We start from the raw sequence: 24,728 nt of genomic DNA, 5'->3' as shown, positions 1-24,728 counted from the left end.
AGCTCCATGTTCAACAATGTATGGTGTACTATGTGCTCCGAAACACTTGTGCATGCAACAGCATTGTGCTATTTCATCAGAGATGTGGCAGATCACCATCTATCCTGCTTTACAGAGCAGACAAGCCTCCGAACCCCACTTTCTGCGAAGAGTCGTGGACATCCTACCATTTTGCGCCTAGTGGTAGTTTCACTGTCATCCTACCTCTTTCCGTAGATGCTGTCAGTGTGTCTTCAATTACTACCACAGGTCCCATGCAAGTGCAGGAGAATGTCTCCCTTAGCATAATAATGCTCCCACCACAGGTCCCATGCAAGTGCAGGAGAATCTACCACAGGTCCCATGCAAGTGCAGGAGAATGTCTCCCTTTCCAAGTAACTCCTTGGTTTCCTTTATTGCTTGTTCAATGTATAGAACAACATCTGGGATAGGCTATAACTCTACCTCACACCCTTTTCAACTACAGCTTCCCTTTCATGTCTCTCGAATCATAACTGTATTCTGGTTTCTACACAAGTCATAAATAAACTTTTATCCTTGTTGTGCTTTTGTTGATGTTCATCTTGTATCCTCCTTTCAAGACACTGTCCATCCCGTTCAACTGCTCTTCCAAGTCCTTTGCTGTCTCTGACAGAATTACAATGTCATCGGCGAACCTCAACGTTTTTATTTCTTCTCTGTGGACTTTAATACCTACTCTGAATTTTTCTTTTGTTTCCTTTACTGCTTGCTCAATATACAGATTGAATAGCATCTGGGAGAGGCTACAACCCTGTCTCACTCCCTTCCCAACCACTGCTTCCCTTTCATGCCCCTCAACTCTTATAACTTCCATCTGGTTTCTGTACAAACTGTAAATAGCCTTTTGATCCCTGTGTTTTACCCCTGCCACCTTTAGAATTTGAAAGAGAGTATTCCAGTCAACATTGTCAAAAGCTTTCTCTAAGTCTACAAATGCTAGAAATGTAGGTTTGCCTTTCCTTAATCTATTTTCTAGGATAAGTCATAGGGTCAGTATTGCCTCATGTGTTCCAAGATTTCTGCGGAATCCAAACTGATCTTCACTGAGGTAGGCTTCTACCAGTTTTTCCATTCGTCTGTAAAGAATTCGCGTTAGTATTTTGCAGCTGTGACGTATTAAACTGATAGTTCGGTAATTTTCACATCTGTCAACAGCTGCTTTCTTTGGGATTGGAATTATTATATTCTTCTTGAAGTGTGAGGGTATTTCGCCTATCTCATACATCTTGCTCACCAGATGGTAGTGTTCTGTCAGGACTGGCTCTCCCAAGGCCATCAGTAGTTCCAATTGAATGTTGTCTACTCCTGGAGCCTTGTTTCGACTCAGGTCTTTCAGTGTTCTGTCAAACTCTTCTCGCAGTATTGTATCTCCCATTTCATCTTTATCCACGTCCTCTTCCATTTCCATAATATTGTCCTCAAGTATATCGCCCTTGTATAGACCCTCTATATACTCCTTCCACCTTTCTGCTTTCCCTTCTTTGCTTAGAACTGGGTTTCCATCTGAGCTCTTGATATTCATAAAAGTGGCTCTCTTTTCTCCAAAGGTCTCTTTAATTTTCCTGTAGGCAGTATCTATCTTACCCCTAGTGAGATAAGCCTCTACATCCTTACATTTGTCCTCTAGCCATCCCTGCTTAGCCATTTTGCACTTCCTGTCGATCTCATTTTTGAGACGTTTGTATTCCCTTTTTCCTGCTTCATTTACTGCGAACCTACCAGTAGGTTCAGTCAATGTGTGAGTATTGTAGAAATGGCACATGATATCAAATAGGAATCCCTAGGAGGAAGACAATGTGCTTTTTCACAAAACACTGTTGAGAAAATTTAGAGAACTGGCAGTTGCAGCTGACTGCAGTGATTCTACTGCCACCAATGCACATCTCTCACATTAGGACTGCATAGGCAAGACAGGGTGAGAGAAATTAGGACTTGTGTGGAAGCATACATGCGGTCATTTTTCCCCCTTGCTCTAGTTCAGAGTGGACATATAAATCTGAGGGTAGAAATATATCTACATGTATAAAAGCAGTAAAGTTTACAAAAATGACTGTTCACTTGCTTATTGACTATAGGATGTGAAGCTGAAAGATGTAATTGTAATTGCCTATGAAACTAATGAAAAATCTATATATCATCCACTTGAGTTTGCTGCACTATTCTGGAACACACAAAAATGTCCAAATTTAATTTATGTTGTTGGGATTAAACACCTCATTTCTTGAAACCGGGGCAGTGTCATAGCTCACAAAATCTGCAAAAAATACTATTCAAGTTGCTGGATAAGAACTGTTACCTGACTTTTGAAAGGCTTTTGATGAGAAAAATGTATTTGCTTGAAGATTATCGTTATGTAGTTAGGGATGGAGGGTCATAATAAAAAAAGTGTATCAATTGTACGACAGGTAACCATTATTGGAACTCTATTGTTTGCAAATTGTTGGTGATGTCAGTAGCTTTCTAAGACTGTTGGCATGCACTACTGTCATTTCTTTAGTGAGTCTCCCTGAGAACCATCATGGTATTTGTTTCAGTACACAGTGAAGACTTTATGCAGTAGCGAGCAGCTCAACTGAATAAATAATATGTGTATATGTTCCTCCTACATATAAATGATTTTCCGTCTAATACCCAACAAACATAATTAAATCTTTTTGCAGATGACACTAGTATTGTAATCAATACAAGCATACTTACTGCAACTGAAGAAATGATAAGCAGTGTTCTTAAAAGTATCATGGACTTGTTTTCTGTGAATGGTCTCACACTCAATTTTAAAAAGAGACAATGTATTCAATTCTGCACACCCAGAGGTGCCACACCAATGTTAAAAGTAACAGATGGTGAAGAAATAATAAATAGGGCAGAAATGTCAACATTTTTAGTTTTACGTATTGATGGGAATTTAAACTGTTAAAAGCAGGTTTTGGAACTCCTAAAACATCTTAGTTCAGCCTCATTTGCAAGTAGAATCATTGCAAATCCAGGGAGGAGAGAAGTCAGTAAGTGGACATATTTCGCATATTTTCATTCAGTGATGTCATATGGAATAATGTTCTGGGGTAACTCATCTTTAAGAAAGAAAGTCTTCATTGTTAAAAAATGTGCTGTATGATAATATGTGGTGCTCACCCACGATCATCTTGTAGACGTCTGTGTATGGAGTTGTATTTCTACAACATACAGCACTGGGTGACACATTGTGGAAGTCCTCAGCATAATGCAAAGACCAGCTTCTACACGTCTATTATAGGCAATGAGGCTTATTACTGTTGCCAAGTTATTATGTTTCAAGACTGAAAGTAATAGAATGAAATTAAGTATGTGTAGCATTAGTTGTTCGTTCATTTGCAGATCATTTTGCAGTTATATAATGTGAACCAGCTGAACACAACAATAAAATATAATTGTGATAACAAAGATGCAGGTGTAAAATTACTTGAAGATATAGTTAATTCTAGCGCTAATGCTACACAATTTTTTTTCATTGCATTAAAAGTCGTTGCACTCGTCACACACACTACGCACACATCCTTTTAGCTGACATCAGGGCCATGATGATACCTTTGATTCACCATTACATTTATTGTGTGTTCTCATTTTTCTGTCTGAAAAACTGAGTTAGTGTTCCCCAGTAATGGAATTAAACTTGTAATCTTAGGAAGACAAACAGTGGTTAGCATTTCCAGTGCAGTCTTCGCACATACAATTTTATAGTAATGTGCATTTTTCTCTGAAGATACATGACACACATTTTTCATTTTCACCAACTTTTTATAACAGATCCTTGCTTTGTTTTTGAAGTAATCCTTTACTGCTCAAATAACTTATGGGAATGCAACTGGGTTATGTCGTCAACAACTGATATTTCGGTGGGTGACCGTCCTGTCATTTTCGATGCGAAACGGCAGCAGTTAAATGCTGTGCCAGTGAACCTTGCTTTGCAGAGCAATATACATTTCACGGTGGAAATGGAAAAAGGCAGCTACTTTCCCTTCCTTGATGTGTCAATCAGGAGGAAGGTTGGTGGTACATTGGGACATGCTGTTTGTAGGAAGCCTACTCACACTGACTTGGGTCTGCAGGCAGATGTCACCATTGGCCTGGCATGTAGTCGCACTTTGTACCTTGGTTCACAGGGCCCACAGCATTTTGTGTCCTGAGAGGTTGTCAGCTGATTTAATCCATTTTGAGGTCACCTTCCATCAGAATGGATATAGTGAAAGACAGATTGGACATGCATTGGGCTAGTGATCAACATTGCACCGATTGAGTGACTAGGTCTGAAAGACTGGTCGTATCTTGTGGAAATATGATGTGAAATGTGTTTTCTGTCTTCCATCTTAGATTATGGTCCTTTTATGTTCCCTTAAGGATGATCTTGGTTTGTGTAAGGCAGGTGTCTGTCATATTCCTTGTGGTCGTAGTGCGTCATATATTGGTCAGACTATCAGGGCCACGGAGTACCAGTGTACTTGACCACAAGCATCACACATGGTTACTACAGTCGAGCAAATCGGCTATTGCAGAACATTGTCTTGGAACTCGTCATCCTATGTAATATAACAACATGGAGATTCTGACATGTGCTTCCAGACATTGAGATAGTGTTATTAGGGAAGCAGTTGAGATTAACCCTCGAGCACACACACCTATGTATAAAGTGCACAAAACACAAAGAAAATTGTTTTACAGTGTTCCAATGTTGTTTCACAATTGCGAGCCCAAACCTATTCATTAATTATTACGTCATTTAACCCAGTGATAAATTGTGTTGACATACATCCAAGTGAGCGGCAGTAATATAGAACAAACAGCAATCTAGGTCAGAAAAAAATTTACAATATGTGCAGGAAAATGACCCACATTATGAGCTAGCAGCACAATCCCACAATGAGGCAGTTGCTATAAGATAATGAGCAATCAAAATAAGTGATGGGCTGGGATATGGTACAACTGCATTGTTACCGTGGGGTAACACCTGTCAGTGGCAACAGAGTGATATAATTTAAGTATATTTTGTTATTGTTTAATTAAACAACAGTGCTCCAGCTCATATAATGTATGTTTATTTTATTGTTGTTTAATTAAACTATGATTACACTCTTACAAGTTTACTTTAGTACCATGAAGACAGTTATTCTTTACGTGTGTACAAAGTATGCAGGTGCTCAAGGGTTAAATGACCAAGTATTCTTGTAAATAAAAATGAGGTTTTTTGCTTACATTCTTCTTGGAGTTCTGCTTTCTCCCCCTTGTCAAAAAACAGATGGGCAGAGTTAATGCTACCTCATCTGATGTGCTACCTCATCTGATGTGCTACCTCATCTGTTGTTGTCATTTTCAATATCAGTAACTTCTGGCGTTAGTCATTGTTGCTCGTATGATGGTGCAAATGTTTACTGTGTGTTGTGTTGTGTTGCAGGAAATTCTCAGCAAACCAAGGTTTTAAATTCCCTTGCACAGTGCTTACTATCTACAGTTTGGCCCTGAAAATGACAGGGTGCTCACCTGAATGTTGGCAGTTGTCAATGATGTCACTTAGCTGCATTCCTGTACATTATTTGAACATTGTATATGCTAAGAGAAACTCAGGTCTAATCCTTTACAGTATAATTATAATATGTACATGGGCTATCCAGAAAGTAATCTGAATTTTCATGTAGCATTGGAGATGGTAGGAAAAGGGGAGGGGGGGGTTTATGGTTGATCAGTTGCTACATAGACTCATGTTGCAGGTCATTGTGCTTAAAGCTGCGGTATTGAGGAAGCCACATTGCTATTGGTTGGCCTACTGTACTCATCGAAAATAAGTGTTGTAATTGAAAATCTCACCAAATGTTAAATGCATTCTGTACTATGGTTTTTAGTGGCAAAAAACTCAAAACTATTGACATTTATTGCAAAATGTGTTGTATGTGGACCAAATGTGATCAGTGAAGATGTTTTACATTAGTGGTGTCTTTTGTGTAAAAGAGGAAGGGCGCTTGTTCATGGTGACAGACTATAGATAGTCTGCAGTGAACCTGAACGGAAAATTGATTACAAGATATGTGGAAACCAGTATTTCATGAGACCTAGAACAATCTGACAACTTTTCACAGACTTCTCAAATTGTTTGTGATGAGATTGTTGGTAAACAGTTAGGATACTAAAAGTTCTGGGCCTCTTGGGGGGGGGGGGGGAAGAAAAAAAAAAAAACACTTTTCTGTGAGAAGCACAAAACTCGATTAGTGACTGCCTTTCTGGACATTGCTCTCCATAATGGTACAGAAGGGGAAGACCTAGGGAACAGAATTGTGGCTGGTGACAAGACATAGTAAAACTGTGGAATATTGTGAAATGGGAGGAAAAAACCACCAAACATTCCCCAGTATAGCATTTCAATTAAACGGAATGACTATAATGTGACTGATAATACACAAATTTCAAGTGGTGTTAATAACCACTGCATAACTGTAGCAACAAAAGTTAGGTCAAACTGCTCAGTAACAGAAACAAGGGAATATTTTGCAAATTTCAACCCACAAAAATTGAATCACATGCTGTAACACCAGTATCCTTCACTGAAATTAATAGATTTGTAGAAGTTCTCGTGGTATAAATGGAATTTTGAACAGAGTTTTGAAGAGTTGTTCTAATTAATCCAGTCACATCAGTGATGGAACGTGTAATGCATCGCAGACACAGGGATTTTTTTCAGAAAGATTAAAATATGCCGCTGTTAAACCTGTAACATGTAAATAACTGTAAAAAAAATTTTACCTACATTTTCTTCCAAAATATTCAAGGAAGTAATTTATTTAAGAGTAGTGTCACAGTTTACTCAGTACATCACAGTTTGGGCCCCAGAAGGGTTTCTCAGCTGAGAATGTCTTTTTATATGGCTATTCACCAAATTTTACAAGCCTTAATAATAACATATTTGTTCCACTCTGTCAAAGGCATTTTGTTAGATAGATTATGACACATGTATAGAAAAACTGAAGTTTTACAGAGCAAATAGTGTAACAAACTTCTTGTTTGAACTATGTTTAACCAAAACATTTGCAAAAAGTGGTGATGAATAATTCTGGAAAGGGAGGAAATATTAGTGACTAGGAAAAATGCCAAATGGAGTCATACAGAGCTAGATTTCGGGTCCACTCCTTAATGACCAACTTAACATACACCAAGTAGAATTGCTATTTTTTGATAAATGAAACACCTGTTATATAATTAACTCAGAGACAGTAACAGAAGGAATCATTAATAACATTTTTTTTCTTTTTTTTTTTCAAATAGTTGGAGTCAGGGAGGAATGTAGTCATCAGCCACATGTAATTAATTTTTGAGGTACAGCAATTATAAAGTTCCATGGAAATCTACAAATGTTTAAAAGAAAATAGAAACCTTCTTTGTTCTCTAAACAATAATTTAATACCTTGCAAAGAGTGTAGTAGAACACGCAACTCTCTTTGTGCAATATAGTATTAATTTTAGTCAATTTAATTCAGATGTAATCAATAGTGACTTATGATTTGCATCTTGGAAAACAGCTCAGAATATGAATTGATAAGGATTTATGGTGAACTGCACTTAAAAAAAGTGACAAGCATTTATAATTATAGGTTCAGTCATGGATAAAGCAGATGGTAGACACTGGTAGAATACTGGGGAAGTGCAATCAGTCTACAAAGGAGATTGCTTACAAATCATTCGTGTGACTCATCCTAGAATATTGCTCAAGTGTGTGGGACACATACCATATAGGACTAACAGGAGATATTGAATGTATACAGAAAAGGGTGGCATGAATGTTCACAGGTTTGTTTAATCCTTGGGAGAAAGAACTGACCTGGCAGACTCTTGAAGACAGATGTAAGCTATCTCAAGAAAGTCTATTAACTAATTTTCAAGAACCGGCTTTAAATGATTACTCTAGGGATATACTACAACCCTCTATGTATCACTTGCAGAGGGATTGCGAGGATAAGATTACAATAATTACTGCATGCACAGAGGCATTCAATCAATCATTCTTCCCATGCTCGTTACGTGAATGGAACAGGAAGAAACCCTAATAATTGGTTCAGTGGGGATGTACCCTCTGCCATGCACCTCATGGTGGTTTGCAGAGTATAGATGTAGATTTTTACACATTTATGTATATGTAATGGATGGACTAATAAATTATTTTACAGTTTTTGCCCATTCATCTGTTGTGTATCCTATTGGACATCTGTTTGTTGCATACACATCAGAGCCCGACAGCAAGAGATATGTCGTATCTTTTGAAAATATCACCAGATGCAAGAGGTAAATCTGCACTCCTTGCCATTTGTTGAAGAAAGACTGAACTTTTTCAACAGAAGCTGAAGACGACATTATTAAGTGTATCTTAGCATGAGAAAAACTAAATTTTGAAAGAGAGAGGGAGAGGGAGAGGGAGGCAGGCTTATGACTCTCTCTCTCTCTCTCTCTCTCTCTCTCTCTCTCTCTCTGACCCCATCAGTTAATAAGTGGGTCTCTTAATTAAGAACGAACTTTACCTCCAGATCTGTACAAGAAATAGAACAACATTGACAATTAATGTAGAATATGAAAAGCAGTCAGTGAGTAGGGTCAAGAAACGCGATGACTCTCTCCGGATATCTGGAGATTTTAAATTGACAATCAATGCCCAGGCACTACCCCATACTATGTACATCGGGCCTCCTCAAGAACCTTGTCAGAGGTGAATATTTTTCTAAGATAGACCTTGCCGGCGCATATTTGCAGATCCCACTAGATGAGGACTCGCAATGCTTTATGGCCGTTAACACTCCCTTTGGCCTATACAAATACAAACACTTGGGCTTTGGGATTTCTTCCACTCCATGGACGTTTCAGAGATACTTGGAACACTTAACCATGTACATCCCTGCCTGTACCAGCTATCTTGACAATGTAATTGTCACAAGCCGTATGCATCAGGACCATATGCACAACTGTTGTACCCTTTTTACTGCATTGTGTGATGCAGCGGTCAAGTGCTGCTTACACAAATGCCGGCTTCTTTTTTTCCGCTCCAATAGCAAGTGGAATGAATACCTCCTTACACTTGTTCAACAAATACAGTATCCAGCTAAGTTCCTACTCCCGCAAACTATCCACATTATGCAGACGCTCAACCAATATTCAAAGAAGGGCGTTCAGTACAGGTGAATGGCTGGCTGTGAACATACTTTCACACAGCTGAAGCATCTGCTGCACTTGGCACCCTGCTTTATGCTCTTTTCTCCAACATGTCCACTGGTTTTGGCCATTGATGCTTCTCCCTATGGCACTGGCGCAGTGCTGGCATATAGAAATGATGATGGCACTGAGCAGCCTATTGTCCATGGGTGAAAAACTCTGACATCTGCTCAAAGAACTACTCACAAATTGAACAAAACGCTTTAGCTATCCTCTTTGCCAATAAGAAGTTCCATGTTTACCTATTTGGCACCAAGTTTGCCCTCATTAAGGACCACAGACCATTGTTAGCACTCTTTGGTCCTGGCTTCCAGCCTGGACAGCACAACAGCTCCAGTGTTTAATGTTTTTTTCTCAGCTCCTACAATTATACCATTAAGTACAAATCCACAGTGCAACACGCAAATGCAGATGCCATTGCTCATCAGCACTTGGGGCCCAACCCTGGCTTTTTATCAACAGGAAATCTCATGTTTCCACATTTACGTGGAACAACAGCAAGCCTTGGGCAGATTTCCCATTACAGCAACTCATATGGCTGCAGATACACGCCACTACCCTGTGTTATGGCACATCTTGCACTATGTGCTTCATGGGTAGCCCACAAATTTTTTGAAGTCCACCGATCTGGGACTTGAGGCCTGGGTTCACCTCTACCACTGTTTGCTGGATGTCTCCAATGTTCTCCTCTTTGACACAGAGTTAGCTACTCATCGTGTCATCATCCCATCTACCGTGCACCCTCAGATATTGCAACTCCTCCATCATGGACACTTGGGTATGTTGCAAATGAGAGCCCTTGCAAGGTGACGTGTCTACTGTCCGGGAATAAACTAGGATGAGGTGGCCGTGGTGCGCAACTGCTCTGCTTGTGCCCGGAACCAGACTGCTACTCCACAAACTTTCACCATCCCCCCCCCCCCCCCCCTCCGCATTCACCTGAACTTTGCTGGCACCTTTCTGCCTTTCTGGGCTCTATGTGGCTTATTGTCATGGACACTTATTCTAACTGCCCACATGTGGCCAGCATAGCGACCACCAGCACCATCATCATCACCACCACCACCACCACCACCACCACCACCACCACCAGCAGCACCACCACCAACACGAGCCCCGCTGCCGCTGCCGATGACATGATCCTCAGTGCCCTCATCCAGATTCTAGACATCTAAGGACTTCCCTGTAACATCATGTTGGACAGTGAGCCCCAATTTACACTGACAGCTTGTGAACAGTTTTGCACCTCCAATGGTGTCAAGCACCTGTTTAATCTGCCGTTTCACCTGTCCTCAAATGGCAAATCAGAGCTTATGGTGTGTACATTTAACCAACAAATGTTAAAGGCAGTAGGCACTTTCCACTACCACAGCTGTGCTCACTGCGTTTCTGAGGATCACCTTGCCCACGGCCGTAGCCTGGTGAAGCGCTCGTCTGTGGGCAGCAGCCATGTACTCTCCTCCATCTTCTGGCCCCACAGCCGAAGGAGGCCCGGACCCAGCACGCCAGGTGCTACTTGCCAGTATCAGCAGTATGGGCGTGCTCGTATGGGGCAAAACCATCATGGGTGTAGGCTACAGTGATTGCCATCCATGGGCAATGCGTTACCACGGTTGAGACTCAGAGGGGCTTGGCGCACCACCATACTAATCAACTACATCTGCGCCAACTGACTGTACCACCATCGGCGGCTCAGTCGCATGTGGAACAGCAACCCTTCTCAATCCCGACACGGATGGATGGTTACAACTTCTGCTTTAGGGCACCAGTGGTAGCTCCCATGAATGCGGGGTGGAGGTGGAGTCCTCCCTTTGTCACCCCTGCCCTTGTGTGGCAGAACGTTGCTACACACCCTGCCCTATGACTTCATCAAAATGATTATAATATCAGTGCTGAGTAATTCTTTGTAACTAGCCATGGAAAAAACTGATTGTGAGGGCACAGGAAGGACAGTTAAAAGAATTCGCAAAAGAAATTTTATGAAGACCCATAGGAAATCAGGTACTATCTGCATCAAATTTGTGTCAGTTTTGTAATGATAATATCACCAAAGTTAAGTTGTGTTTTATTTCAGAAGAGTCAGTAAGTCTGACACATTCTGGCCTTGCAGACCACTTTGCAGAATTCAAACCTTTCTTTGAAATATAAGTTTCCATAATTTTGAAGTGATTAGGCTGTTTAGGAATCTTGGGAGGAAGAATGATCACTGAGTGCAACTTGAAATATGGTTCAAGGAGTAAATTGGCATCCTTTGAGAGGGATGAAAATTTAATTGCATCAAGATATGTAGCTTGTAAATATTCCAATGTGTGCACTTTGGGGTAAACATTGAACTAAATAAAAAAGAGCAGGGGGTTACTGAATAGTTTATGCATCCTTCAAGGCTTTGCCACCATTCTGTTGGCCAAAATGAGAGAATGTTACCTGATTCCCATTCCTCGTATCCTTCCTGTTATTCACCGTCCTAAAACGTGAACTGGAAAATCTCCCCAATTTCCAGAGTATTGTGTACGTGCTCCACCAAGAAAAGCCTGTTGCTGTTATGTATTACAACTATTGTTTGAAGTAATGTAGAAAAAAACTGAATTAATTTTTTAAAAGTTATTGTTGGTCGTGACTATTTCTTTTATAAGGTTAATCATTTAAAATTTCAATTAGGTCATATTATTCATAGCTGTTGAAATTTCAGTGGTTTATTTTAGGTTATCAAGGAAAAAAATGAAGACTATTATTTCTAACAAAAGAACAGACACACCTATAATTTTATTTTCCTAAGCAATACCCCCACTTTAAGTACAAAAATATTTTGAGAAAGTATCCACTTCCGTTAGTGTGATGATAATGTGATGGAGAAACTTTTACCAAAATAAAATACGAAACTGTAAGTATACAGGGTGGTCCATTGATAGTGACCGTGCCAAATATCACACGAAATAAGCATCAAACAAAAAAACTACAAAGAAAGAAACTCGTCTAGCTTGAAGGGGGAAACCGGATGGCGCTATGGTTGGCCTGCTAGATGGCGCTGCCATAGGTCAAATGGGTATCAACTGTGTTTTTTAAAATAGGAACCCCCATTTTTTTATTACATATTCGTGTAGCATGCAAAGAAATATGAATGTTTTAGTTGGACCACCTTTTTCGCTTTGTGATAGATGGCGCTGTAATAGTCGCAAACGTATAAGTACGTGGTATCATGTAACATTCCGTCACTGCAGACGGTATTTGCTTCGTGATACATTACCTGTGTTAAAATGGACCTTTTACCAACTGCGGAAAAGGTCGATATCGTGTTGATGTATGGCTATTGTGATCAAAATGCCCAACGGGCGTGTGCTATGTATGCTGCTCAGTATCCTGGACGACATCATCCAAGTGTCCAGATCGTTCGCCGGGTAGATACGTTACTTACGGAAACATAAAGTGTTCAGCCACTTGTGAAACGTCAACCATGACTTGTAGCAAATGATGATGCCCAAGTAGGAGTTTCAGCTGCTGTCGCGGCTAATCCGCACGTCAGTAGCAGACAAATTGTGTGAGAATCGGGAATCTGAAAAATGTCGGTGTTGAGAATGCTACATCAACATCGATTGCACCCGTACCATATTTCTATACACCAGGAATTGCATGGTGACGACTTTGAATGCTGTGTACAGTTCTGCCACTGGGCACAAGAGAAATTATGGGATGATGACAGATTTTTTTCCACACGTTCTATTTAGCTCCATCTGGTTTCCCCCTTCAAGCTAGACAAGTTTCGTTCTTTGTAGTTTTTTCGTTTAACGCTTATTTCGTAATATATTTGGCCCGGTCACAATCGATGGACCACACTGTATATTTTTTCCATTCTTGATTGTTTTATTTAAAAGTATGATATTTTTTCTCCAATCCTTAAACTATATAATATACAAACTCCATATAAATAAATAAAGGAATGATAATTTATTTTCAAAACATTGGCAAGTGTCATTTTGGGCCATCACAGTTTTAAAAACAGCATAACTCCCAAACTTTGAAGTACCATAAAATAGATACAAGGAAATTTGGTGGGGTTCCTTATCTGTTAGCTCCATAATGGGATCAAGCAAGCCAAGTTTCATCCAAATCTTAGATGGAATGTGAGAAAGTGCCTGTCCTTTAGACAAGTACGTGCCGAGTAAAAGTGTGAGGGATGGGAAAAACCAACCGTGGTTCAACAACAAAGTCAGGGAACTACTGTGAAAGCAAAGAGAGCTTCACTGCAAATTGAAATGCAGCCAAAACGTCTCAGACAAACAGAAGCTAAACGATGTCAAAGTTAGCGTAAGAAGGGCTACGGGTGAAGCGTTCAGTGAATTCGAAAGTAAAATTCTATGTACCGACTTGACAGAAAATCCTAGGAAGTTCTGGTCTTAACGTTAAATCAGTAAGTGGAACGAAACAGCATATCCAGACACTCTGGGATGATGATAGCATTGAAACAGAGGATGACATGCGTAAAGCTGAAATACTAAACACCTTTTTCCAAAGATGTTTCACAGAGGAAGACCGCACTGCAGTTCCTTCTCTAAATCCTCGCACAAACAAAAAAATTGCTGACATCGAAATAAGTGTCCAAGGAATAGAAAAGCAATGGAAATCACTCAACAGAGTCAAGTCCACTGGACCTGACAAGATACCAATTTGATTCTACACAGAGTAAGCGAAAGAACTTGCCCCCCCCCCCCCCCTTCTAACAGCCATGTACCGCAAGTCTCTAGAGGAACGGAAGGTTCCAAATGACTGGAAAAGAGCACAGGTAGTTCGTTTTCAAGAAGGGTCGTCAAGCAGATGCGCAAAACTATAGGCCTATATCTCTGACATTGATCTGTTGTAGAATTTTAGAAGATATTTTTTGCTCGCGTATCATGTCATTTCTGGGAACCCAGAATCTACTCTGTAGGAATCAACATGGATTCCAGAAACAGCGATCGTGTGAGACCCAACTCGCTTTATTTGTTCATGAGACCCAGAAAATATTAGATACAGGCTCCCAGGTAGATGCCATTTTTCTTGACTTCTGGAAGGCGTTCGATACAGTTCCGCACTGTCGCCTGATAAACAAAGTAAGAGCCTACGGAATATCAGACCAGCTGTGTGGCTGGATTGAAGAGTTTTTAGCAAACAGAACACAGCATGTTGTTTTCAATGGAGAGACGTCTACAGACGTTAAAGTAACCTCTGACGTGCCACAGGGGAGTGTTATGGGACCATTGCTTATCACACTATATATAAATGACCCTGTAGATAGTGTCTGAAGTTCCATGCGGCTTTTTGCAGATGATGCTATAGTATACAGAGAAGTTGCAGCATTAGAAAATTGCAACGAAATGCAGGAAGATCTGCAGCGGATAGGCACTTGGTGCAGGGAGTAGCAACTGACCCTTAACATAGACAAATGTAATTTATTGTGAATACATAGAAAGAAGGATCCTTTATTGTATGATTATATGATAGCGGAACAAACACTGGTAGCGGTTACTTCTGTAAAATATTTGGGAGTATGCGTACGGGAGGTTTTAAGTGGAATGATCGTATAAAATTAATTGTTGGTAAGGCAGGTGCCAGGTTGAGATTCATTGGGAGAGTGCTTAGAAAATGTAATCCATCAACAAAGGAGGTGTCTTACAAAACTCTAGTTCGACCTATACTTGAGTATTGCTCATCAGTGTGGGATCCGTGCCAGGTTGGGTTGAAACAGGAGATAGAGACGATCCAAAGAAGAGCGACGCGTTTCATCACAGGGTTATTTGGTAAGCATGATAGCATTACGGAGATGTTTAGCAAACTCAAGTGGCAGACTCTGCAAGAGAGGCACTCTGCATCGCAGTGTAGCTCACTGTCCAGGTTTCGAGAGGGTGCGTTTCTGGATGAGGTATCAAATATATTGCTTCCCCCTACTTATACCTCCCGAGCAGATCACAAATGTAAAATTAGAGAGATTAGAGTGCACACGGAGGCTTTCCAGCAGTCGTTCTTCCCGTGAACCATAACGCGACTGGAACAGGAAAGGGAGGTAATGACAGTGGCGTGAAAAGTGCCCTCCGCCACACACCGTTGGGTGGCTTGCGGAGTATAAATGTAGATGTGTAGATGTAGAATGATCTGTATATTATTATGTTGTTTCAGCTCCATTTTTATCATGTTGTTAGCTCAAGCAGTAGTCACTTATGCAGAATTTTAAGATGAAATTGCCCACTGATGGGTGGTCGTGACCTTGGTTCCCACAAATACTTAAACAGTGGGTCACTGTAGTCTTCAAAGTCATCATGTTGTTCTTCATCTGTTACATTTGCAATGGATGCAGATAGTAGAGATTGGACCACAAATTGATGGAAATTTGTCGAATCACATTTTCTGTTATACTATGTTAGTGGTCATGTCTGAATTTGCTGTCATCAAGGCAAACAGCTGCTCAAAATGTACATCACTCCACGGATGCAGGCCAGTGGGGGCAATATTAAGCTGTGTGGTACATTCGCATGGTCCTCCATGGGATGGGACCTGTGGTGGTAGATGAAGATTCCATGACAGTCATAGATCATGTGAACATTATTGCAGACCACCTGTGTCCCTTCATGCTTGATGTCTTCTCTTACAACAGTGGCATACTTCAGCAGGGTAACTCCCAGTGTTAAAAGGCCAAAATCGTGTTACAGTGATGTGAGGAGCATGATAGTGAACTTGTGTTGATATTGTGGTCACTAATTTTGCCTGATGTGAACCCTGTGGAACATATCTGGGATGCTAGCAGGCAATTTACGTGAATTATATGACTTGTGTGTAGACATCTGGTGCTAGATAACTGTGAAAAACTACCAAGGACTTGTCAAATCCATGCCACATAGAATCACTACTGTATTGCATTTCACACTTGGACCAATACACAATTAATGTCATAATGTTTTGGCTCATTAGAATATATCAATAACGGAAATGCCTAGAGACGACAAAATCAGAATATAGCTTCCACAATCAAAATGTAAACATATTTACATTATTGTCCTTTCAGATTAGGTGTTCTGCCATCATGACTTCCCACGACCCCTTGTAACAGGCACTGCAAACATAAATTTGGAGGTGAGAGTGTGGACGGCCCCTTGTGAAGTTTACCCGTAAGACCTGTTAACCTTTAGCCTTAAAACTCTGATGTTGTTCGTAATTTTACTTATGAGAAGGGATGTGATTTCAAAATAACTGTTTTTGTGGTTTGATTTGGATATGCTGTGGAGGTGGAAAGGTGGTCTGAATTGAAGATGAAGCTTCTCTGCTTCAGTCTTAGAAACTATGGAATCATTATCAGAAAAGATACTGCCTGCCTGTGGAAATAATCCAGTCATTCTAAACCAGTTGACTGATTTTCCCACTCTGCACTTCATTGGTAATGCCTACCTTTGTCTCCATATTGCCGTATATGGTTATATATAGTAGATATTCTCATTTTCCCAGTTCCAGAGTATTTTAGATTTACCTTCGAAGGTCCTATGTAAGGGTTAAAGTGCATGGGATCAATGGGAATGAGTGGAATAATATCAAATATATTCCTCTAGCCATGCAAATACCACCACATTCTTTACACAATATCATATTTGCCTAAAGTCGACAGGACTGACATTCCTTCAAACAATACTTCACCAGCAAATTAGCGAGCCAATCTGTGAATAGGACAGCTTGCATGTTCCCTGACGGGTGGACTCTGATGACTGAACTACAAAGATCTCTCTTCATTAACATTTGACTTATGTTTGTGAGGGAAGAAAGAGAACTCCAGAGACAATCGTGAATGTAAGTAGTTTTTATGGCATCTCTATCAACATAAAGAAAAACTGCTATCTTTAACTTCATGACAAATTAAAACTGTGTGCAAGTCAAAGCTCTCACTCAAAATCTTACCTTTTTCAGGTAATGTTCTTTCTAAGGTATCCAGGTGCACCTGATGACCTGACTGAAAGGTTTCAATATGTCCTTACAGTCTTTTGCACAGTTAAAATCTAACATTTTAAAGATGCCTTAGATTGTGGCTCAGCCTTTCTTCACTATATCCTTTCTCTCTTTACTGCTAGTTCAACAAGGTAATCAGGAGTATATCTGTGGAGTTTGGAGACCTGTTTAAAAATACTGGTAGACAAAGCTTTGTGTCCCCCTTTGTGGCGTAGCCTTAATGCTCGAGGGACGTTCTGCATAGGTGCACACTCTAATGTTTATTCAGAAGAGCTGCTCATTGTCTCTCTCTTCAAATTACATAAGGAATTTTGCCTTGATGTATAGATAGTCCAGTATCACCTACATTATGAGTACTGTCAGCAGAAAGTTGTACTTAATTTAAGTTTTTTCGAAAGCCTTAAAAGTTTTCTGTGATGTTTTCTTGGTGAAGCATGTTGTTATATTGATGAATATTTTAAAATATTTATGAAAACACAAATGACTCTTTTGATAGTTGAGACAAAGATCTGCCTTAGTTTTTTGCAGCATTGCATTTTAAGGTAATATGTAGCCCACTTGTAATGGACAATGTGGTACAAATGCCTACTAGTGCACTCACAAAGTTCTTTTGTTGTACCGCTGGTAAATGTGAGGCTATATCAATAAAAAGGAATAAAGTTTCACTATAGCTCGAACTTCATATGTTATCAGTAAAACCATATTAATGTAGAGAGGTAAAGCAGCAATTTATGGTAGAGGAGATGTTTGCTTGGCGCAACATTTAGCTTTTGTTTCCAAAATTTGTATTACATTTTATCTTTCACCAGTATGCGAACAGAAAACTTTTCTCTAACATTTTCTATTGTGTTGTGTTTCCTATCATGTTTTGTACAATAGTTTTAATGTTGTAGTAATCTCTCTCTGAAATATTCTGCTCAGATAACTAACTCCTCACTCTCCCCACAACAATTCACCCCTTCTCCCTGGCTGTGGGTTCCTATTGCAAATCCATATTAATTATCTTGTGTATTGTACATCAAATAATTTCCCAGTAATTTTTGTTAAGTCAGTTTCATGTTAAAGCTCATTTATTTCCTGTGTATGTATTCATTTTCACTGCTACTTTTAGGTAAACATGCTTTTTTTACTAAGTTTTAGATGTTAGTACACATACAGGGAGTTACTTGAAGTTGTGTAATATACTGATGATTACGAGTTGTTTTTGGACTCTTTGTATGTGTGTGTGTGGGGGGGGGGGTGCCCTTCAAAGAGTTTTCAAGATTCTAATTTTACTGGCATTTCTTTTTAATGTTTAGTATATACATTTTTTTGTGACATATGTGCTTAATAGTCCACCATGTCAGTTTTATTCATAATGAAATTTTGTCTTTTTTTTTTCAGTCCCAAGAAATTTTGCAGAAGTGCCTGAAGCTAATAGAGTTGGACTATCATTACATTGTAAGTTTTTCATGCATTTATGATAAAATTGTAATGGAATTAAACTATGAATGTGTTCACAGCAGTATGTTGGCTTGCTGAAATATGTACAGACGTTGCAGAAATATTAGAGGCGAAGTATGATCTGCTGTTTGAAATAATACCTTAATTTAAGGATACAGGTACTTGATTTAATCATAAAATTATTTGGAGTATGATACACACTGGAAAGCAACTGGAATAGACCAGCCTCTCTAGCAGCTCATAAGTACACACTTTCATTGTGATGATGATTCATTATATTAAGTGTTCTACAAGACACCAGAAGTGTTCGGGAGCTGTACTGATCAATGACTGCTTTATAACTGCCCACTCCTTACTGAGATTAATTAGAACAGTGCCAGCATTACACATATTTCTCCTAACAGCATTCCAGATGTGTCAAAATGACTGAAGCAGTTGTCAGTTCTTTTTGTTTCCATTTGATTCACATTTGTCTGTTCTGTTGGTTACTCTGGGCTGTCCAGAGCTGGTCGACTTTATGTTGGAAGTTTTATTTGCCAATTGCTACAAACACAGTATAACTATGAAAGGTACACAATGCTTTTGGATTGTATTGGGCAAGTCATGTGTAACTTTACATTCACTATTATTCAGGCATGCATAAATGTGCTGTATGAAAGTTTGTCAGTTGAGCAAAAGTTTAATTCATTTCTTCCTTTCCATCACTGTACACTTGGTGTGTACAAAGTAGAGAAATTGCTTACAGATATTAACTGGATTAGAACTGGTATGGTATGCATGTGAAATTATGGTCTGTATAGTGTAAACAGTTCCTATTGGGTTCAATGTGGACCATGACTTTAGAATTGACATGCAAGTGCAGCTCATTGAAATGAAAATTATATCATTTAACAGTAATGACTTGTAAAAGGCTCTATATAGACTTCTCAAATAATATTTGGCATCTCTCTCATAAGTTGCACAGATTGTATTCCTTTTATTGGAAACTTGTTTCCTTTGACCTCAGAAAATAACCATGCACAGTTACTTGTATAATAAGGGTAAAAGTAAACCTGTATTTTCAGTGAAATTCAGTACACACACTGTGTCTCCAACCAAAAATGTCATGATGCAGCTTGTATACACTGCTCAGTACGTCAGCATGACTCATTGTCATTAGGCCATATGTGCATTGTCACTTCATTGCAAGAGGAGTTACCAAATGAGCATACACAACAGCCACATTATTCCAACATTTTGTCACTCATGACTATTCGCAGAGGTTCAACAACACCAGCTGATGATTGCTACATATGAATTGTGGCTTGACCCTGCAACAGAACTGAGCCCTGCATGTTTAGAGGTAATTGTGAAGGCTGTGGTGACTCAACAGTATCAAATCGTCTCCGCATGTTCAGTTTGGCTTACGGGCATCCATTAGAAATAAGGGTACAAATACCCCTAGTACTGGGGTGTGTGAAAATTGTGGGCAATGGGACTGAAATTGAAGATATCTAGTTCACTTCACTAACTAGAGCAGGATTTGTCTGAAGCCTCATTACAGCTGTAGAAGAGTGTACCAAGCTACTAACTAACGTGTATAGACGTCGGTTGACTCTGATCTCAATAGAGAGAAATTTGTAAGCTGTACAGTATTAAGGATAGAATCCTCCAACCTATAGTCCACTCCTAAACTCAACGTTGTGGTGAGGGTTCATATTTGAAACCCATAACATAAAAGCGCACTGCATACACTTCGTAAACACTTTCCTACAAAAGTTGGATATTGATCTAGTGCAATGGTCTGCAGTATCTGTTGATGTAACCCCGATTGAGCTTGTCTTTGACCAGTTGGAACTTCCAGTGCAATATCGCAAGAACACTCCTGACATACTGAATGATCTCCGGAGAGCTTTTGTTGATGAGAGGTACAGGCTCGAACAGCTATATCTTAAGCACCTGGATAGTTTTTCAAGGAGGATACAAACATACTACAATGCACAAATGGAGGAACAAGGTGTTGAATGTTACCCAGAAGCAGATTTTGATTTCACAGATATGCAGTCCCGAACAGTGTGTTAGTTTTGGGTGTTGTTTCTTTTTATTTATTAGTGAAGCTAAATTTTCCTGTTTCATAAGGCTTATTTTTTTTATTCCCTGTTTCCCTTGAATGTAAGCCCCCACACATTTGCGGATATGTAGGTGGTGTAAAACTTATGTTAGAGCAGTTCACTTAAAACATTGATTGGATTTTACAAATTGTGTGTGTGAGGAGGGGGGGGGGAGGGAGAGAGAGAGGGGGGGGGGCTTCTGGCTCTGTCCCAGGGCAGTTTTTGCCAAGGGCGCTCCAGCATCGACAACTTGGACCACTTGGAGTCTGCCATTCGATCGGCCTTTTCCTGGCAACACCACCTTATTGCCATTTTTTTCGTCCTGACAAAGGCGACACAACATCTTCGCCACTCTGCATGCGTGGGGTCTCCAGGACCCGCTCCCAAGTTTTATGTGGAACTTTTTGTCACTCCACACTTTCAGAGTTCGTGTCGGTGCTTACCACAGTGCACCCCATTTACAAGAGAATGGGGTACTGCAGGGCTGTTTCCTGAGTGTCCCACTCTTTTTAATTGCCAGTTTTTGTATTTCCTTCTGTTCCTCTTCTTTTGATGTGGCTGAATGCTGGCTGCAGGGAGCTGTAGGTAACGTACAGTCGTGGGCCCTCACTCATGGTTTTCAGTTTTTGGCTGCCAAGACTTGTGTCATGCACTTTTGTTGTCATCATACTGTCCAACCACATCCAGAACTTTAGCTTGATGACCAATTACTAGATGTAGTTGAGACTTACTGCTTTTTGGGACTGGTCTTCGACGCCAGCTTAACTTGGCTTCCCCAGCTTTGTCAGTTTAAGGGCAAGTATTCATGGCATCTTAATATTATTCAATGCCTGAGCAACACCAACTGGGGTTCTGATCATCCTACACTGCTGCAGCTGTACAAAGCCCTCGTACAGTCTCGTATTGACTATGGGAGCCTGGTGTATGGTTCAGCATCGCACTGCATCTGCTGTACCCTATCCCCCACTGTGGTCAGCTCGTGAGGGGAGCCTTCCGAACGAGCCCTGTGTACAGCCACCTTGTGGAATCTGGCATTCCTCCACTGTGACTACAGCAGCAACTACTGCTTGCAAATTATACCGCCCACATTCATCGTTCACCTCATTATCCAAATTACCATCTTCTTTTCCTTAACATGGCGATCCATCTCCTACAGTATCGGCCCAGAACTGGGAATCCCCTCGCTATCTGTGTGCAGTCGCTTCATACTGGACTTGACGCTTCTCTTCTACCACCTTTCCTGTGAGTCCACTTACGTACACCTACATGGTCCATACCTCAGCCACGTCTTTGGCTGGAGATATTGCAAGGCCCAAAAGGCTCCGTTCCACCTGAGGCCCTCTGCTGACAATTTCCCTCCCTTCTCATGAAGTTCGAGGGTTCAGAAATAGTCTACAGAGATGGATCAATGGTCGACGGTCTTGTTGGCTTCCCTTATACTCAAGTTGGCCATACTGAACAGCACTCTTTGCTGGATGATGGCAGTGTTTTCACTGCAGAGTTGGTAGCCATATATCGTGTACTTCAGCATATCCACTCCTGCGCTGGTGAGTCCTTCGTCATCCGTAGTGACTCCTTAAACAGCTTACAAGCTCTTGCCCAGTACTTCTGTCGACATCCATTGGTAATGAGTATCCAGGAGTCTCGTTATGCCCTCGGAAACAGTGGATGTTCAGTGACCTTCATTCGGATCCCAGGACATGTCAGGATACCAGCCAATGAACTTGCTGACAGCCTGGCCGACAGGCTACCGGTAAGCCAACTCCAGAGATCGGCATGCCGGAGAGACTTATCTCTGATCGGTCTTCCCCCGCAAAGTTTTCGCAATCTGGGATACTGAATGGCACACCCTCAGTTTGTTATCAGGGAGACAACGAATGTGTGGAGGTCATTCATGTGAGCCACTCGCAGGGCCTCTGTTATCCTTTGCCTTTGCCTCCATCGTGAGGACCCACCTCAGTGTTGCTGTAGCTCCAGCTCCCATATGACTGTCGTCCACCTCTTGTTGGACTGCCCAATTTTAGCTGCTCTGCGGTGGGCTTTTAACCTTCCCAACACCCTACCTTCAGTGTTGGGTGACAATGCCTCAACGACCGATTTAGTTTTATGTTTTACTCATGAGGGGGGGGTTATTGTACAGTCTAAGATTGGGAGCCTGGCCTTCTCTCCCAGGCCTCTACCCTCCCACCCTTTTCCTCTTCCTCACTCTTTCTTTGATTTTGTTTGCCTGGGTGTTCGTCTTTTCCCTAGGTGCGTTCTTCTCGCCTTGTCTTTTAGGCTGGCGATTTTAATATGTTGTTGAGTGGCTGGCTCATCCTTTTATAATCCTTGTAATCAGCCATCCCAGGCCATCTGTTACATGATTTTAATATCTTCCTCTACCTTTCCTTTTATTGTACATTTCCCCCTTTGGTTCGCTTCTTTCGTTGTCTCTTTTGGTGTGGTTCCTTGCTAGATTTTCATCCCTTTACTTCCCCCAACTCCTTTGTTTTTAATTGTTTTTTCCTTGAGACTTGTTTGCTTGAGGAAAAAGGGACTGATGACCCTGTAGTTTGGTCCCTTTATACTCCAAACCAACCAACCCATTTCACCAGACTACTGAATGAGTGGGTGCTGTGTAATTCAGATGCTGATATTGATTGGAACTGATCAGTTGATTGTGGAGCACAACAGCGACTAAGACTACAAACAGTGTCGACACGCTCAGAATCGTAAAACAGATCTTGTGCTGACAGAGTTACTGCTTGAACTTTGGCAATTTTTAACATGTCACTTGAGGTGGGATCAGACACCTCTGAGCTTTCACAATAATGTCTCAATCCGGAACAAGGCAGATAATGATGTCACGGATTAAGAAGTCTGTATATGACACACCACACTGTTCACAGGGAAAGTCACACTTGCGTGCCAAGCCTTGTAAGTCAGCAGCTCATGCTGTGTAGGGTTGTTCTCATTGCTCAACACATTGGTTAACCCTTGTGTCTATACTCAGAAAATTATAATTTGTTCTATAACCAGGTTACTGGGGTAAACCAGTGAATTTGTTGTTGTACGGTCACAGTTGGCAACACTCAGCTGTGGGTATATACGAAATCATCGCAACAAGGCATTCTAATTGTTGCTGGCTGCTGTTGCACAACATTATGAACTGTTCATTATTGTGTAAGCTTTGCTACTGTAAACCTCAATTCTGGATACTCATGGATAATAAACTGGAGCTCTCCAAAACTGAATACAGCAGATTAAGCTATGAAGCGAAAGAAGAGTATATAAGAAAGTTATTGTCTACTGTTGATACAGAAGAGGCTGACACTACAGATTTCAGTGATGAAGATTCTTCAGATGAATGGATTCCAAGTGAGGAAGATGCTGCTACTTCAGATATTGGACATGCTATTGATGTTTGTAGTAATATTGAAGTTGAAAGTGAAAGAAGTGATGAAAATGACAGAGCTGATGAAAACATTGAAGTGATTGTGTTTTCTGATGACATTGTACATGGTGAAGATAGAACTAAATGACATGAGAAACATTTTGGGACAAGAAAGTTGCTGAAGCATAATATTGTGCAGGAAAGGGCTGGTGCGACAAGTACAATCACCACCCCCTCCCTGGTCTTGCCTTTCTCTCTCTCTGACGGGTTCATGCTTGGTTACCACGGGACCCCACCCTTTGCAGCATCTTTTCCCTTCCGTGCTGCAAGTCTATCCTCTTGTTATTCCTTTTCCCCTCCCTTGGGGAACATGTCTGGGATGTTGTTGGAAATGCGTTCTGCATATTCAGTCGCCAATATCAGACCAGTCTCACCACTGTCTTTCATTCCTTCTTTCTTTTTTTCACTCCCGTTTTCCTATCCTTCTTCCGCTTCGGCATTTGACGTTCCTCTTTTTCTTCTTCCTCCCTGTGCGCTCCTGAAGTCCAGCCGACGTGTTTGACACGTTACAGGTGATTGGGCAATGCGTAATTCCCAGCCCTGGATTGACCGGTAGGGTTTGTATG

General features: G+C 40.7%; 1 protein-coding gene across 1 annotated transcript in view; it reads left to right on the top strand.

The window, feature by feature from the left end:
- Positions 1-24,728, top strand: part of LOC126248180 (myotubularin-related protein 14) — a 133,722-nt gene that overhangs the window by 22,642 nt on the left and 86,352 nt on the right. Inside the window, exon 2 of the mRNA XM_049948954.1 lies at positions 18,580-18,636. Coding sequence (XP_049804911.1) covers positions 18,580-18,636 — 57 coding nt within the window. The remainder of the gene's footprint in view (positions 1-18,579; positions 18,637-24,728) is intronic.

This window comes from Schistocerca nitens, chromosome 3 (assembly GCF_023898315.1).
Source record: "Schistocerca nitens isolate TAMUIC-IGC-003100 chromosome 3, iqSchNite1.1, whole genome shotgun sequence".
In the NCBI taxonomy this organism is placed as follows: domain Eukaryota; kingdom Metazoa; phylum Arthropoda; class Insecta; order Orthoptera; family Acrididae; genus Schistocerca; species Schistocerca nitens.
The sequence above is the reverse complement of the archived record's forward strand: the minus strand, read 5'-3'. Positions and strand labels throughout refer to the sequence as shown.